We start from the raw sequence: 18,018 nt of genomic DNA, 5'->3' as shown, positions 1-18,018 counted from the left end.
ATGGTTTACTTCTGCTAAGCACCCCCCCACACACCCCTTATTTTTTCTGTTGTTCCAGGAATTAATCATTCCATTTTTAATAAAAAAAAACAACAGCCATTTTAAGGGCAAATAATCAGGGTTCCTTGTATGGTAGGTGGAAGAAATCTTAGCTAAAGAGCCCTAAGATCCAAAGGAAGAACTTCAAAGGGGCAGAAACTGTAAAAGGAAAAGCAGTTAAGAAAACACATCTTGCTTCCCTGTAAAATAGGTTATCCTCCCCACCTGCTCATTCACAACGCCCCCAAAATGGAGCAAGCTCTCTCCTTCCTTCCACTCACACACCTAGCTCACCTCCCAGTGAAGCAAGTTTGGCCAACCTGGAGAGCAAATTCCAAGCAACACAGGATTGGAAAGAGGAGCCTAAAACCAATCGTCCCTCTTTGGGCTTTGTTTTCTTATCTGAAATGAATGAGACATCTAGATTCATTTTCCTCCCTCCTTTCCTGACTTGCTGCAGAAGAGCTGTGAGCAAGAGGAAGCATGTGAGTACGTGTGTCCATGTGTGTTGGGGTGCATGAGGGGCTTTCAGAATTCTCTCCTGTTACCCCCATTTCTCTTAGGGATTCTTCACATGGGTCCAGGTTTGTGGATGTTCCAACAGCTCACATCTGAAGCCATTCACACAAGCAACGCCTTGAACCAGATCTGATCAGAAGAAATCTCCACCTACTCAGCCAGCTCCTCCATGATCAGGAAGCCTGTACTGTCTTCACCACATCTGTCATTTTTTAAAAAGCTTCTTCCACTACACCTCCTACTGATATCCTTTTTTCTCTTTTTAGTCTTTACACCTCCAGCAGGACAAAGTTTGTGTTGTTATATTCACAACCACTAGTGGCTGACAGCACGGAGGCAGAGTGCCTTAGAGGGGAGCCAGGCTGGGGCTGGGGGCTGGGGCTGGGGGCTGGGGCCTGGGGGGGGGGGGCGCATGACTTTCCTTCCAGTGACTGCAGGTGACATGCTCACTGCCCTATTCAAAACGTTATTTGTTAAATCTCATCACCCCTGCTCCCAACTCAGCCACTGCTACTTTAACTGGAGAGGGAAATACGAATCGCCAGCCCAAGTCATTCATCAAACAACAGCAGAATGGGGGGTGGGGGAGTTAAAGAATCAAGAGCGCACATATGCCGTGTTTTTTCAAAGCATCGCCTGGAAGGATCTGGCGTTTTTAGCCCACTGTCCATCTATAAGACCTCCCTCTTCTTCGTGAAAGAGGAGCCAAGAAGGATATCCTCTGCATCTCCGAATCTGACCATTTCCCCAGGAGCCAGCACAGCCCCTGAGGCGCATAATGCAAAGTTCCCCTGAAATCTCTTGCGGGAAGATGCCCGTGTGTGGCGAATCTCCAACGCACACCACGGCTCAGCGCCCAAGGACGCGGCCTGAGCCGCCCCCCACCACATTTCTTCCTCGTCTGCCCCTCAGCACGGCCACACCTCCCTCCTCTCTGCACTGCTCTGCGAAGGCGCCCCCAGAGCCCGCCAGCAGACTGGGCTTGAAAGTGTGGCCGTGCTGAAGACCCCAGGGATTAGCAGGAGGAAGGATGGCCGTGGAAAGGAGCCCAATGGGTGGGGACGCCGGGATCCCCAGAAGAGCTGCTTTCTGGTGGACTTAGCTCTTTGCACCCTAAATCCCCCGAGCCCAGGCGCTGGGTGCAGCATCCCTCCTTAGCAGCCCTTTCTTCCCCCCTGCAGGCTGCACTGGTCGGCAGACACCCTCACCCCCAGGAACACCAGCCCGAGCAATTTCACTCTCCGAGGAGCGTGGACACCCAGAAAATGTGCAGGCTCGAGCGCGGGCGCGCGCGCACACACACACACAATTTAAAAAGCTCATCTTTGGCTAAAACTAAGGAAGTGTGGCCTTATGAACAGCAAAGGGGGGGGGGGAACAGACCCTGGTCGCTGGCTGACTCCCTTCTGCTCGCCCATCCTCAGGTCCTACCTGGGCTGAAGAGTGTGAATGGATTCTCCCCCAGTCCCTCCACGCTCAGGAAACGCGGCGCGCTCCCTCCTTTTAAACAGCTCCCGAGCAGGAAGAGGTCGCTCCCATCTTCTGGGGAAAGCACAAAGCAGGCGACGGCGGCGGCGGCGGCGGCAGCGGCAGCGGGCAGATCCGAGCAGCGCCGGCGCTAGCGGGAGCGGGAGCGGCAGGCAGAGGTGCGCGCGGGAGCGGAACGGAGGCCGGCGGGCTGGGAGGGCCGAGGCCGGGCGGGCGCGCGCTCCCTCCTCCTCCTCCCTCCTCCTCCTCCCTCCTCTTCCTCCTCCCGCTCCCTCCTCCTCCTCCTCCCTCCCGCGCACCCGCCCGCAGCCGCGCACCCACTGCTCTCACGCGCGCTCGCCCGGCTGCCCCCGGACTCCCGCCGCAGCGAACCCTGCGCAACCCTCGGGTGCCCTGGGCGACCCGAGCCCCGGCGCCTAGGGAGCCCCCACGGCCTCTGGGTCTCTAAGGCTGAGAATATTTCTCGATTTCCTCGTGGCTCTGGGCCCCGCAGTGCGTTGTGGCCACGCGCGCTAGCGCTGAGCTCCCGGACGCCCGGCCCATCGGTGCCACGCGCAGACTGGCGCTGCAACTTTTCTTTTGAACCTTACTCAGTCTCATCCACAGATAGAAAGAACCCCGACTCCCATTCGCCTACCCGTTTCTCACCTCTGAATTTGTTACTCCAGATATATCTTTCTTCCTCCACATTCTACCCTGTGCTAAAGGAAGCTTTCCTTTTAGTAAAGCGATCTGGGGATGAATCAATGATTAAAAAAATAATCCTTACTCTGTGTTTTTTCCTACATATCAGATACGCAGGCATCTACGCTAGCTACTAGATGCTGAACAAGCAGAAAGGGCTATGAGAGCGGGGGATTTCCATGGCCAAGAAGTCTTGTGGGTATTTCCCTCAAAGATTGCAGCTCACCTGGAAATAAGGACCAAGAGGCTGTTTAGTGTGCAAGCCATGCCCCTTTTAAATTACAGAGAGGAGTAAAAGCTGAGCATTGAGACGAGTCAGGGAAGACCTAATGCAGCAATCGACAACCATTCATTGGCCTTTGCAAGAGAAGCTTTAGCATAGCCAATACATCACTTCCCCATAATTAATAAAGGACTACTGCAGCAGGCCTTTGCTCTCCTGACAGCTCATTCATCCTTACAGATCCTTAATAACTTGGCAGGATGAAAGGCTAGACCCACTGGAGTTCATGGCTCTCAAACCTGGCTGCACATCAGTCACACCTGGGAATGCACAGTGCTGCTGTAGAATCTGTACAGATTCTGATTCGGTAGCTCTCAGATGAGGCCCTCGGTTTGTATTTATGGAGCATCAGTTGATATTGGTGGCCCTTGCGCCTTGCTGGGATGTGGGCACTCCCGAGATGCTTGGTATATGGAGAGATTAAGCAGAGAGAATAGCAAAGCAGAAGGCAGAGAGTTTAGGTTTTGTAGTGGAGTTCTTTGCTGGTACTTACACCACAGCTCTGGCAGTCAGAAAAGAGATTCTGACTCCAGGAATTCCAGTTTGCCTCTGCAGCAAAGGGGATGGGGGTGGCTGAAGACAGAAGATGCCTTCCTCTGCCACCTAGCCAGTGGCTGGCTATGCCTCAGAGCTCCTGGGGAGCTTTTAAAAGCGCTCAGTGGTTAGGCCACACCCCAGACTGATTAACCCCAAGTCTCTGGGACTAGCACTCATGCATCAGTAATTTGATTTTTTTTTTTTTTAATGTTCCTTGGTCCATTCCTATGTGCAGTGAAGGTTTGGGAACTACTGCTCTAGGCCAAGACTCCTCAAACGTGAATGTGAGGATGAGTCAGCTGGGGGTCACAATTTCTTATTCACTAGACCTTGATGGTTCCGGGGTCTGCATGTCTCGCAGATTTACAAGTGCCACTGATGCTAGCTGAATGAGAAGAGCTCTGTCACATCTCTCTGGTGGTTATGGACCTTGGCTCACAAAAGAAGCTCCAAGCTGCTTCTTGTCTTGCAAATTTGCAGGAATCCTTCCTTCCTAACATCATTTTGTTTTCTGAGTCAGATTTTCTTGGGAACCACTCTCCACACAGAATCTCTGTGAGACGTCACTGACTGACACATGGGGAGACACAGAAGGTCACCATCTCTCTGTGCAAGTATGTCCTCAGCCAAAAACAGACTTCCAGGGAGTGTGAGAGGCAGATATTTGGCTCAGACTCAATGAAAGGGACCTGGAGAGAAAAGGGGCTGCTCCTAAATGACACCAAGAGAGGACGGTAACTAAAGACTCCAGGCATAGGAAAATGGAACAACTGGTAATAAAGGAGACACGTGGAAGAGCGAAATAAAAATGTGAGTGAGCTCTATGTCATTGCAATAGATTTTATGGGAAGGGTGTGGCCTGTTTTGCGATAGTAGGCCACTTAGTAACAAGATTTTCTTGAAAGTACAAGTATATTTGTGACAAAGGTTACAACGGCTTTGGTCTTTAAATGCCTATGTTCCAGTGATGCCTAATGTTAATTGTGTCTTAGCCAAAATGATGTTAAAGTTACATCTTGGTCCTCCTTATTCCTTCTCTTTCCTAGTATAAATACGTAGGTTAATTTGAATTCTTGGGGGAAAAAAACCACTATGTTGTCTTTTCTTTATCTAGAACCATTATAAAGAAGCAGTCTAGGGCCGGGCATTTAGCTCAGTGGTTTCGCCGCCTGCTGCACAAGCACAAGGACCCGAGTTTGATCCCCTCCCCGGTACCAAAAAAAAAAAAGAAAAGAAGCAGTCTAGAGCCTGGTGATCTGATACTCTTTTTGATTTGCCTCAATTTCTGGACCCCTAATTTTCTTTTACTTTTTTATAGGCATCTTTATAATGGTTCCAGGGCCTGGGGCAGATTGAACCTTTTGCTCCCTCCTAAATGTCATACATGACTGGATTTTTATTGCAAGAATTATCAAAGGCTATGTCACCAGCACAAGGCAACAGGAGACTACAGCTCCAGGTAAGGAAATAGTGAGCTCACTGCAGGCTGTGGCTTTGGAGATAGATACTGTACCTGAGCAGGTGATGATTTACATTCCAATTGCAATAGTATTTCTTAATGGTTTTCTCATATATTGATTGCTATTCTTTCCTCTGGACTTGGGATTTGGAGTCACCATTTTCCACTGCTCTCTTCCCAAAACAGTGTTGCACAACAACTTAGTAACTCCACAGGAATATCACTTAGATATATTCTAAATATGGTTCAGAGTTTTATGAACTATTTCCTAGCAAACATTCAGGAGATCCTTTAGTGTATGCATTTTCAAACCAAGTATATATGATGTAAATTTGCTCTTTTTGTTCAGTCTGCAGTTAGAACTGAAATCATGAATACCAAAATGTGTTTTTAAAATATCTGATACTGTAATAAAACACCTTATAGTTTTTCATTATAGGGAAAACAAGTACTTTGTTGTAGGTCTTATCATATTTACTTTGAGTCACCTAGGTCAGAGATACCATGACTGTTTTTTCTATCACCTGGGCCTCTTAAATGTGTTAATAGAGTGCTAGCAACACCCTCCCACCATACACACATAGTTTCCTACTGTGCCAACTGCCACCACCCACCTGTCTGTTTGTTCACAGAATCAGTCTCATACTCCTCATTCTGCTTGTTAGGGTTGGGATTCAAAATGTCCCCCAAGATAGTCATTGTGTTGAAAACTTGGTTGCTTGGTCTTCAGGGAATAATTGGATAATAAGCACTCTACCTTCTTCATATTTAAGAGCATTTTGGGGAATTGATGGAACTCTAGGAGGTAGAGCATCAGGGAAGTGAGAAGTCACAGGGCTATGCCTGGTCCCAGCCTCTTTTCCTCTGACTCTGTCTGTTTCTTAGTTTCTTGAGGTAAGCACCTTTTCCTCACCATGTGCTGCATACCATAATGCTCAGCCCTGCTTCAGGCTTGTAGTGATAGAGAAAACCATGGACTGAAACCATGGACTGAAACCATGAGCCAAAATAAATCTCTCTGCCTTTAAATTGCTCCTGTCAGGTATTTTATTACAGCAATGAAAAGCTGATTTACACACTGGTTTCTACATAAGAGGAAGGTGTTATAGTGCTCCCAGCCAGGCCAGTAGTGGAGCACAGTATAGCCATTTCTCCACTGGGCCCTTTATTTTCTCTTGTAGATTTTCTGTCTTGCCAATTGGACCCAGGGTTCTTTGCTTTAAGGTTGACCATGGGGATTCTTTGTTGACTTCTAAGTGTTATTCATCCCCTTCCCTAGGATCTTCTTTCTGCAGTCGAACTTTTACTTCTCTGCTTTGTTTTGACCAGTTAATCACCACTGATGTACCCCCCTAGTATGGGTCCTTGTAGCAGATAAAAATCCACAGAGTAAGAGCAGCCTTCCAGGTAGTTCTGAAGTTACAACCCTCCTCTTCTGTGCTACATTTCTGAGAGATCACCCACTTCCTCTGAGTCTCCAATTAATTTGTTGTAGTCTTGGGATTGCGGAGACCTACAATTCTACATTTGACCAACTTTTACTCAAGGGTTGGGCTGTATAGAATTCTGATGGTTTCTTTTTTTTTTTTTTCACTGCTCCTTTTTACATAAGGAAATATCAAATTTATATCTCTCAAATTTATATCTCACAAATTTACCAATGGTAGAATCATTATCAAAGCAATTAGTGGGTCAGAAAAGAACAACTGTATGATTCAGAGCCAGACTTGGAAGTCAAAATACCTGTGTTAGAGACTCACAGTTCTCTTCTTGATTTGGGGGATTGGGGAAGTTTTTTAAAATTCTAGAATCTTAATGTATTTTGTCTGCAAAATCTTGATCATAAAATCCTCCTTCAAGAAGTTGTGAGAACTTGCTTGAGCATAGTAATTAATCAATGATATTATTATTATTAGTTATAGAATTCTATAAAAGTTATATCCATATGAATTTTTAAAACCAAATTAACTAGAATCTCCATAACCAGGCCATCTCATAACTGATTATAATTATGCTATACTTTTGTTCTATAGAGTTCTATAAAGTGAGTAATCCAGAAAAATATGTATTTCTGCTTTAGGGAAAGTACTTGGCTTCTCTATAGTGAAAAAAGCTGCTAGTATTTTCTGATTTTGTCAGCACAGACAGTAGTTATGTTTGTTCATAATATTTTTCTTTTTTTAATGTGTGGATATCAACTTGATCACATATCTTTTATGTATGAGGGTAGGATTTCAAAGAGTCACTTTAAATCCTATTACAACTCAGATTCTGGTTGGCATGGTAATGTTATCAAAAGGGGACTTTATAGGACATGAACTTCACTAAGTTGGCACAGACTTCTCAATGTAGATGCAAGGGGTCCTCATCAATAACACCTCAAAATGAGCCACCTGGGGTGGTCTGTCCTGGGAGGTTGCTCCACACGGTCCAGATCTGAGGCAATGTCCCTGAGAGATTGCATGTCAGCTTCTTCAATAAATCTCTTTTCTAAGGCATCCTCGATGATGTATAGCTCCCTCACTACATTTTCAATTGCTGGCCACTGATTTGAATCTGAGAACTGCCAGTATTTTAATGGTTAACACATTGCCCAGAAAGTAGCTCTTGAACATGGTCATAACAAAGATATCTGTGGGGGAAATAGCCTGAACTTGTGGTTGTCTTCATCTATGATTTTAAGGATGCTGCATGCTACACCTGGAAGTACATGGATAAGACGAGTGTATGTTCTCATATCCAAAGATTCAGACTTACTCAATGCCCTAAAGAATTCTTAGTAATCACAGTCAAGTAAAGGTCAGAAACTACATTCTATTTCCTGTTATTTTTTATTAGTGTATGTTTGTAGTACATAATGATTACATTCATTGTGAAGAGTTGTTATATGCATATATACATCATCATTCTTTTTTTCTCCCCTTCTCCTCCCTTGTTCCCCCTCCACCTCTTGGTCCTCTCCTCTTTTGCAAAAGATCTACCTCCCTGTTTCTCAGTATCATTTATTTTGCCCTTTAATTTATTTATATTTTGGGTTTCTCATATAAAAGAAATCATACAACATTTAAGCTGTGTGTCTGATTCATTTCACTTAACATTATGGCCTCAAGGTACATCCATTCACTTACAAATGACTCACATTTATCCTTCTTTATTTTCTTTCTTTTAGATATCATCCTGTCACATGAAAAGCTTAGCTTTCTTTGGATTAGCTTCAACATGTCTAAGTATGTACATCAAAATAACCAGTAAGTTATTTATGTAGGCTTTAAAAGTATTTGCTTCTTTAACTTAATTTTTATATAACAAATTATTAAGAGCTAATTAGAGGAGCTACGATTATTTTCATTTTGTAGACAGAGTATGAAAATACACAAGGATTTGCTCAATCCTAGCTGCACCTGTGTATCAAATCGTTTGTTTTAAAATCATACTCAAGCCCAGCTTCCCTCACCTTTGGAGATTTTCTTCTTACTGCTCGGAGGTCCTATCTGGATCCTGAGTGCGTGAGTACATGCCTGTGTACAGGTACAGTACATGTGAATGTGTGTGTGTCGGGGGGAGGGTGTGGGTGTGGGTGTTGGTGTGGGTTTGTTGGGAGTATTTTTTTTTTTTTCTTGCTTTTTAGTTTAGTTCTCTAGGTGCTTAAAGTTCAGTCAGGGCAGAAAAATTACCAGCCTAAGGCTAAGTAGATAATTATGATAAAGACTGGTGAAAAGCTCCCTTATATCCAGGACAATGTATTTTCTATTTTGCTCTATTGGGTATTGATATTTAACAGAATATAAAAATGAAAACTTTTCTTGGAAGTTTATAAAAACTTACACATATTTTAAGGCCTTCTTGAATCTCTCAAAGGCAGAAGAGGGTGACTTAATTAACCTGACAAAGATACATAAGCAGATTGGAAGAAATGACTAGGAAAGCACAGTCCATAGCAGTTGGGTCTATGTCTGTCATGTTGAACACTCATTCTACCCCTAGGATCTAGGGCATTTTTTGGATTATGGTAGATGAATTAATAAAACACGTTGTCCACTGGAAAGGGACTGTTGTATGTGGTAAGAAGGTAGATTTTGCTTATACGGTAAATTCTTTGGCCCTTGTGCACTGCAAATTGTAACTTAACACCAATCACCTCCTTGTAGTTGCAGCACAGGCCCTAGTTAGCAACTGACATAGTCACTGTATCCACACTCACAGTCCTGCCTGGCCACCTGCTTTGTGATGACAGACAGATTACCTGTGACACTGCAGGAACCTGAACCACACAGAGATGACAATCTGACCAGGCCTCAGGCTTGAGCCTGGAAACTGACCCTTTGTTACTTATCTCAGGAATTACTAATAAGCTCTCATTTGGCTTCATTTAAAAACAAGTCAGAAAATCTCTTATTTCCTCACTAAGTTCATTAAGTATGTACTTTATGATTGTCATGCTTAAATTTTTGAAAATTAAGTTTTAAGAATTAAGGAATTCTGAGCTTTCTGATTATGTTCATCCAGTCATCATAGAACTCATTTAAGGTGAAAACATTTGGGCAAAACAGAGAAAAATAAAAGGCAGGTCATAATCATCATATTAATTCATTTGTTCATTCATTTTTTCATGTACACATTCAAATACCTTTGAGAACTTATTCTGGGCCAGGCACTGTCATCCCAGACACTAAAGAAAGGAAAGGAAAAACATCAATAAAATTCCTACTCTTTTGGAACTTACATTCTATGAGGAAAACAACATTCAAAAGCAAAATGAACAAATCTACACATTGTAGGGTGTCAGAGAGAAATAAAACTATGAAAGCAATAAAACAAGGAAAATGAAATAGGGCATTTGGGGAGGAGGTACTACTAGTCTAGTTAGCCAGCTGTGGAAGGAAGTGAATGCTCTAAAGCTTCCTATTGACAACAGCATCATTTTATTTTTTCAGGATTCCAAGCAGATTAAGTGATAAGCATTTAATTTGTTTGATGATTATTTTCTGTCTTTCTTGAAGCTCTCTTGGAATTGCTACCTCAAAACCACTGGATTTTATTAGGGTTAATGACAGATGCACGATCACATGTGTTGCACCTTTATATTCAGGGACCTGAATATATTGATGTTATATAAACTTGTTGGCTGTCCCAAACAGAATGCTCCCTGAGTTGCACATAAAGTTACAGTGTTTCTTCTAAGGTGAAGATGCTATAATAATTCTAAGTGCTCCTGTGGTTTTATTTACTGTATAGCATCTCAGTAATGTAGCTGGATGGCCAACTTTATGTAAATAAGCTCTACAATAAGTGAACCCTTGCCGCAAACTCAACAACATTGGTAAGGAGAGAGGGGACTCACATATGCATAACCAAAGGATGGCTCCATGCTTCCTTTCTTGGAGTCTGTCACACTTCCTTTTCCTTTTCCCTCTATTCTTATTTGAAATTACCCAATTTCACACAGGTTTCGTTTTGTTTGTTCCTATTTATTTTATCAAAAAAAGAAACCTCTGAATACAGAACTTGCTCAAGGAAAAATAATACTTGGATGGAAAATCATTTAGCACCTCAAAGTGCTTGCTTAAGTCATAACTTCTAATCAATGTGTTAATAAATGATGCAAATTAGTGGAAAATACCTCATTAAAGGGCAAACATATAATGGAAATTTTGCAGCAGATTTACTGGTTGGATTTTTAAATCACTCGGGAGGCAAATAGTAAGTGACTCCTCCATTCAGAGGCATGGTGATTGAAAAACACACTAGATATCATCCGTGATCCCTAGGAATTTAGTCTCATAAGTAGAATTATTTTCATGATTTTGAAGAAGTGAATTCTATGTGGTTTATGAAGGTCCATCTTGATGACATGGTCTGAGACATATTAATGTGGGCATGACCAGTGATAAAGTGATCAGGGAAGAGATGATTAAAATGATCTCAAAGAGGGCCTAAGTAATGACTGTAAATGACAATCCTTTTTCCCCGACTTTGGCTCTAATCTTGGCAGAATTTCATGCTCTTAGGCCTGGGATTTAGCTCAGTGGTTCTGCTGCTTGCCTCACAAGCGCAAGGACCCGAGTTTGATCCCTGGTACCAAAAATAAAAAAAAAATAAAAAAAAAATAAAAAAAAAAGAGTTTCATGCTCTTCAAGACCAGTAGTTTTTATTTTTTTTTTATTTTTTTATTTTTTTAAGACCAGTAGTTTTTAAAAGCACTGTTTTCATTCCGAGGGAGTCATTCTGGATGGTTTCAACCCGAACACATATGATTTTTATAAGGCTGTTAGTATGCTTGGAAAAGCATTCCATACCATGGAACTGCCTTACCATGGTGGGGATGGGGGTGGTAGTCTGCTTTAGAGGTCAGAGAGTATTTCATCGCTGAGATGAAGAATAGTGATAATAAAAAGCAGACACCCTCACTTGGTTTTATTATGTGTTTAAATTCTCTACAGACAATGTATCCCCTTATTCTTTGCACCTTAAATTTCCTGCCCCCACTCCCTCTGCCCTGGTGTGCTGCTGTCTGTTTATAGCAATCTAAAAATATCTGGTCTTCTTTGTACAACATAGGGCTGAGTTGTAACAAGGGAACAGGTGAAGAGATCCCTTACCTGCCCACTAAACTTTTAAATCTACTATGTAGTAAAGCTGAATGGAGCAATGTTTTGTTAAGTATGAACTTTAGATAGAGCCTCTTACTTCCCCTAGGTATAATTATTTTTACTATTTTACTATCATTTTAGATTTATACAAAATCAGTGGAGGCACTCTAAATACACATAAAGATCATTTCTCTATATATAATATATTATATATATACACAATATATGAATATATATAATATGTGATCAAAAGATATCATATATATAATATAAAGACTATATGTGTGTGTGTGTGTGTATATATATATATATATATATGCACATATGGATATAGTTTTGCTAAATACATTCCAGTTGGTTGGATAGCAGGTCAAAAGGTAAGTCAATTGGTTTAATCTTCTATGTGCATTTCTAACATCTCTTCTGACACTTCCTAATCCTTAAGGACAAGATGACTCTCTTGTTTCATCCTGCGGCCTGGTCTTAGTTTCAATATAGAACAATTTGACCTTACAATGTCTAGATTCTAGACTATATATATACACATATAGTCTTTATATTATATATATGATATCTTTCTCACCTTCCTTCATTTCATATGATTTAGCAGAAATCCTTTTGAGTTAGAAATTAGGAGATATTTGACAACTGGAAAGTTAAAACTAAAATCATGTTTTCTAGATATGATCTCACTTTCACTGTTGTGCCTTGTCTTGTGTGCTTATCACTAATCACAACAATTACCAAAATTCCCCACCATATTGCTTTTTAAGATTACTTGGTGGAAACTTGTTCTCAATGCCACATCCCTACCTAATATGCTGTTCCAAATTACTCTCTTAGACTTTTTGGATCAAGGAGAATGATTACAAAAGAAACATCGATAGTTAATGTAACAAGAAAAACATTGGCTTAAGTGTGGAAAGGAATCAATGTGTTTCTTAACTTTAAAAGATTCCTGTATTTCTACCTGATCATGTGAAGATTTCCCCACTGTGATACAGAAGCAAAGCAGTGATGGCTCATGTATTGCCCCCCCAGCCCAGGTTAAGAATTGTGGAGGGAAGTACCCACTAGTTTCTAGTCTTTAAGATAAAGGAAATAGATGGCACCAAAAAGTGCTTTAATGGCTGTGAGAATAAGAGAATGTCTTGGTCTGTAGTCTACTTCACATCATATACTCCCAGAGTAGGTGAGAAACCAATGGGGAGAAACAGGGTGTAGACGGACTTGGTGTCAGAGAGGTACTGTATTTAGAATGATCTGAGGAGTGAGGTCATAGTGGAGAGATGAGATCGAAGCTGTGGATTGGCAAGGGCTCTACCCAGGACATGAAGTGAATTTTGTGTGGGCCAGAAGTTGGGTGGATCAACCTATAAGAGAAAAATCACACATAAGTTCCCCCAGGGCCTGGAAGGGACATTAATTCAAAAGTATCTTGGGACAGTTGAGTACTTTGCCCATCCCCACTGAATATAAAACAAGTGAGATTAGTCTGTGGCAGGCACTGTCATGAAGGAGCTATAACCTGGCTATAAGAGGTGTTCTCTCCCCTGCCTGTTGCCATGGGAGTGTAGGACAAGAAAGGTGGGCAAGGCAGTAAACAATGTCCCTGTGCTTTCCAAGACTCTGGAATGAAAGTTCTCAATGGGGATACTCCCAAGGGGAAAATTTGATAATTCGTGAAGTGTTTTGTTGTTGTCACAATAATGTGGACGTTGCTGTAGACATTCATTGGGCTGGAGTTAGACATTCAACACAGTGTGTGGGAACAGTTCTATACAGCAATTAAATGGCCTTCACATAAATTTCGGATGTTCCCGCAGAGCACTTACACAGGTGAAGATATCTATCATCCAAGCCCACAGCCTCACTCTCACTTTTATAGAGAAACTATGGATGTTTGCACGGTTTATACTGACTTTTGCAGAAATAAACTATTGTGCATATTGAAGAAAGATTGTATTTTGTTTCATTTAGAATTTAAAAAGAACTCTTCACCATTTTAGAACGTTACTCTGGCAGTGTTGCCCATTAGAGATTATGGCTGTTGCTCTTGTATCCAATATTAAGTTCTATCTACCTAACGGGGCAAGCATCTGGCCACCACATCTAATCAAGTGTGGTCATATCTGAGTGTTTACACAATGTGAAAACATTGATTTATTGCAAAAGGTTACTATGTATACCCTTCTGTGTTATAGTTGGAGTATTCTGTAGAATGTTAAATAAGTTATATTATCAATTTTATTACAGAATAAATGTGCTCTAGCTTTGTTATAAAAGGGTATTATGATCTGAATATATCCTCCAACATTTGTGTGTTGGAAACCTAATCTCCAATGAAACAGAGTTGAGAGGTAGGGACTAATGAGACGTGTTTATATCATGAGGCCTCCACTCTTACAAGTGCGCTAATGTCAGCATAAAAGTGCTTAGAGGAGTGGATTTGGTCTCTTGTGCCCTTCTGTCATGGAAAGACCTGGAGTTCTCCTTTTTTTGCCCTTCTACTTTCCACCTTTTCTGCGTGAGAACACAAGAAGATCCTCACCACATGCCAGAACCTTGATCTTGGACTTCTTTGACTCCAGAACTGAGAAAACAAGTGTCTGCTTTTTATTAACTACCCAGTCTCAGATATTTTGTGGTAGCAGTGCAAAATGGACAAAGAAAAGGAGGAAATTGGCTGAGTGAATTGATAACCTCTCCAAGTTATTATAAATGCAGTCTGCTATAGTGAGTGCAGGGGTTTGGGGAAAATTTTTGAATTAATTATGAGACTGATATTTAACAATAAATAGGAATGAGTCAGTTACCAGAATGGGGGCTCTTTCAATAACTAAAAGTGCCTAAAGATGTTCAGGACTGATAAGCCTTTCAGAAAGTGATTGCAGGAAGGAAGCTCTGCTGGTAGTCCACCAGAGGCTATCAGCTTTGACATCCAGTAAGATGGTCAGCTACCGGTCATATACCTGAAGGGTATAAAGTTCTGTTACTAATTGCTAGTAAAGCTACAACTCTGAGTCTTGCTTCCCTTGCAAATTTAGGATGTTAATAACTTTTCTGCTTCTTTCAATGTTATTGTGTGGATCATGGGGTACAATAAATGAAGATTGTTCTGTAATGACAGGAAATATGATCCTGTACTTTCTTGCATCCACAGTACTGAGGCCCATGCTATGCAGGTAATAATACCTAATAATTCATGTTAGTTTGTTGACTGCACCCTCTTTTCTTCCAGTGGGCATAGATGCTGACATTCATCACTTAAACTTCATATTTCCGATGGAAGCTAGCTAATGTCTTTATTTAGATGTATGATATACCTGAAAAGCTATATATGATTACTTGACATCATTAACTCCTCATGAATACCCAAGAGCATTAAATATAGTAGTGGCTACATACTGAGATTAGTCAATCATATATCCTACAGGAACTGGTGTTCTAAAAACAAAATGTGCAGAGAATGGAAGAAAAGCTGCACATAAATTTTAAAAGGAGGATTAAATTGAGAGTAAAATCCCACCTGGTGCACACCAGGAGGGCAGCTGATTAAAGATTCTATAGAGAGAACTGAAGCAATTCCAGAAGGGTGGCTGGCAACTAAATTGGTTGGAGCACAGGGGTTGTCCTGTCCCCTAGGCATCTATCTGTCCTCCAGAAAGGTTGTTCAGCTTTCATTTGTGTACACAGATTCTACCATTAACCCCAAGTTTTCTATCTGGCAAATGCAATTGTTTTGCACAGAGTTCAGATTGTGCTGAGACATATTACAAACCCAATCTCATTTCTGTTGGAAGGGAAAAGATTTTCCCTATAGAGTATTATGTTACCCCACAGAACACTTGGCAGCACAACTTTCCCAGCTCTGAAGGGGAGAGGTGCTGTGAATGGGGTTAAATACAGACAGATAGAGGCCAAAGGTCTGAACTTTGTCATTCACTGCTCTAATTATCTTTCTCTCAATTAAAAGCATAGGTGGCTGCTGTTGTCTGCTTTTGTGGTTGTTCTATAGAACAATGATATGCTGGCTTTTTGCTCTTTTGAAAGACCTTTCCCCCCTTAATTAAAGGTCATATAATCTGTCTTTCCATTTGATATTCACATAAAAATCATAGTGTCTATCTCATTATTCCCTTCAGAACTCTGCACACTTTAAGTAAATCTCAATTAATTTCCCTTTTTCCCAAAGAAAACAACAGAGGGCTTCTGTCAGACTTTACATTTGCTAATATATTCATCATCTTTATCTAGTACATTAATGATATGTATTAAATGTTATGGTTTTTTAAAATCATCTTCACAAAGAAATATTGACAACATAATTGGAATAATGAATTTTTTCATATGTGACCATAAGATTTGGCATAAGACAGATTTATCCACTATAAATTATCAGTATAACTTTAAGCAAATTACTTCAGCTTCCTCTATTTCAGGTTGCATATCTGTTAAATAGGAGTATTGGACAGATTTTGATCTCTTTCCCTCATTAAAACATTGACGCATCAGTATAAAATCTCAATACTTACTCTTCTGGATTCAAGTCTTAGTTTTATCACATTGTACTTTATAAGCAAGTGGTATGCATTATTAGGAGCTCATTGTATTCTTGGCAATTCTTTTATTATGTACAATGTACAATCACTCTTTTTCTTTGGAAACATAATTTTGTGATAATACAAACTTTAGTAGCATTTGCTTATTAAAAAATAATTGTTATTTAGTGTTGTTTATGTAAATTATATTATAGACTATTATTGCCTTTCACAAAATATGCTCTTTTTAATCCATGTAACTAGTTTCTTCTAATCAGCAATCCTCAAATTATTTTAATTATAAAAACTTTTAATATATTTCTGCATTATTCTTAACATTGTTCATTTGATTTAAGTAAGTGCCTTCTAAAACCAAGAATTGTTAGATTATCATAATTTCATATTTTTAAATTCCTTTTAATTAAAAGTGGTTTCCCCTTTTTACATTTTTTGTATTTCCTGTGTGTATAGCATGTAGTATATTATATACTATATAATATATAGTAATAAGTGTTATGTATAGTATATATACTATATAGTATTGTAATAATACTATGTATAATATATAGTATATATATTATATATACATTATGTACAGTATAATATATAGTATATATAGTATATATAGTCAATAGTATATATATTATATAGTATATAGTAATAAGTGTTTAAAGACATATTCCAGCTTTTACCATAATAAATTTTAGATATATACAAAGTGCAAGGCATAGTGGAACAAACCCCATCTACCCATCTTGTGTGTGAGCAGTTGTCAACTCATGGTCTATGTGGTTGCATCTGAATTTCCCCTCCATCCATCACACTGAACTATTTTCAATCACATATTGCATATTATTTCACCAGTATATATTTCACCATATACTTTACTTCTAAAAGAAGACTATATGCCAAAACTGCAACAATATTGTGATAGTCAGAACTTTACAATAACTCTTTAATCCCATTGGGTATTTCTAATAATCTCATTAACAATATACCTTTAAGACAACAATGATCCAAATAATAATAAAAACATTAAATATATTAAATGTATTTTCATACATACATACAGTATTCATTAATTTGCATTCTGCCTTTTCCCCTTGCAATTTAATATCTGAAAACACTACTTTTTGTTGTTGTTGTGCCATGTTTTAAACATTCTGAAACTTTGTGATTGCAGTCCTTTGGACTGTTTTAGTGGATTTCTCTGTCCCCTGTCTTTTCTATGAACTTTAATACTTATCGCCATGATGATGTCATAAATAGTGTTGTTTACATGTCATATCTTCTATTGTGTCATTTAAAGAAGTATGTAAAATCTTTCTGCCCCCTTTTGATGTTTTGATAACTGTCAGTGTGTTCAGTTATTGTCATCTTAGTTTATTTATTATAAAGTTTCCCACCAAATGTTTTCATCAACCATTAATAATTTTTGCTTATCTTTGTTATTTCACTGGAGATTTCAAAATGCTAATATTCTGAAACTATCACTACTTTCCCATTTATTTAGCTGAAATTCTTAGAAGAACTTTCATCAACTGTTTGTTTACCCTGAAGTTAAATTTGAAAAGAGTTTTATTACTTTCAATAAATCCTACTTATGTATATTCTTTCCCATTTATCCTGGCTATAATTAATTCACAATTTATGTATCTTTTTCCCTTTGGGAACAGCATTAAAAATCACCATTCTTCAATTTAAGCCTCAAATTTATAGAGACTCAAAAATTTCCCATTTTTCACAACAGTTTTTCTGGAGATCAACCTGGCCAACTTTATATAATTCTTAATGTGCCTATCCTTAGGGTAAGTTTAATCAAAGTAACATATCAAGTACTATACTTGAAATAAATAGTTGAAGAGTATGCACAAATGC

The 18,018-nt window shown here is 39.9% G+C and overlaps 1 protein-coding gene and 1 long non-coding RNA gene across 25 annotated transcripts in view; one reads left to right on the top strand and one right to left on the bottom strand.

Annotated features, from left to right (window-relative positions):
- Slc8a1 (solute carrier family 8 member A1) overlaps nt 1-18,018 on the bottom strand; it is a 386,292-nt gene that overhangs the window by 316,436 nt on the left and 51,838 nt on the right. For 13 of the 24 annotated variants that reach the window (XR_015452990.1, XR_015452991.1, XM_021253768.2 and 10 more), the window contains one exon: nt 9,637-9,678. The exons of 4 other annotated variants lie outside the window; for them this stretch is intronic. Coding sequence is in view for 1 of the 20 variants with exons in the window: in XM_087216084.1 (XP_087072210.1) it covers nt 9,637-9,678 (42 nt within the window). In the remaining 19 variants the exon portion in view is untranslated. Of the gene's footprint in view, nt 1-1,989; nt 2,286-3,506; nt 3,629-9,636; nt 9,679-18,018 lie in introns of those variants that run through there. 7 more of the 24 variants (XM_087216093.1, XM_087216094.1, XM_087216098.1 and 4 more) reach the window with 6 other exon arrangements.
- Nucleotides 3,778-16,413, top strand: LOC106008916 (uncharacterized). Its single transcript, XR_015452996.1, has 3 exons — nt 3,778-4,360; nt 4,869-5,009; nt 7,693-16,413. It is a non-coding gene; the product is annotated as an uncharacterized LOC106008916 (long non-coding RNA).

This window comes from Heterocephalus glaber, unplaced genomic scaffold, assembly GCF_053883595.1.
Source record: "Heterocephalus glaber isolate CG9 unplaced genomic scaffold, H.glaber_assembly_v1.0 deba00001457, whole genome shotgun sequence".
NCBI classification, from domain to species: domain Eukaryota; kingdom Metazoa; phylum Chordata; class Mammalia; order Rodentia; family Bathyergidae; genus Heterocephalus; species Heterocephalus glaber.
The sequence above is the reverse complement of the archived record's forward strand: the minus strand, read 5'-3'. Positions and strand labels throughout refer to the sequence as shown.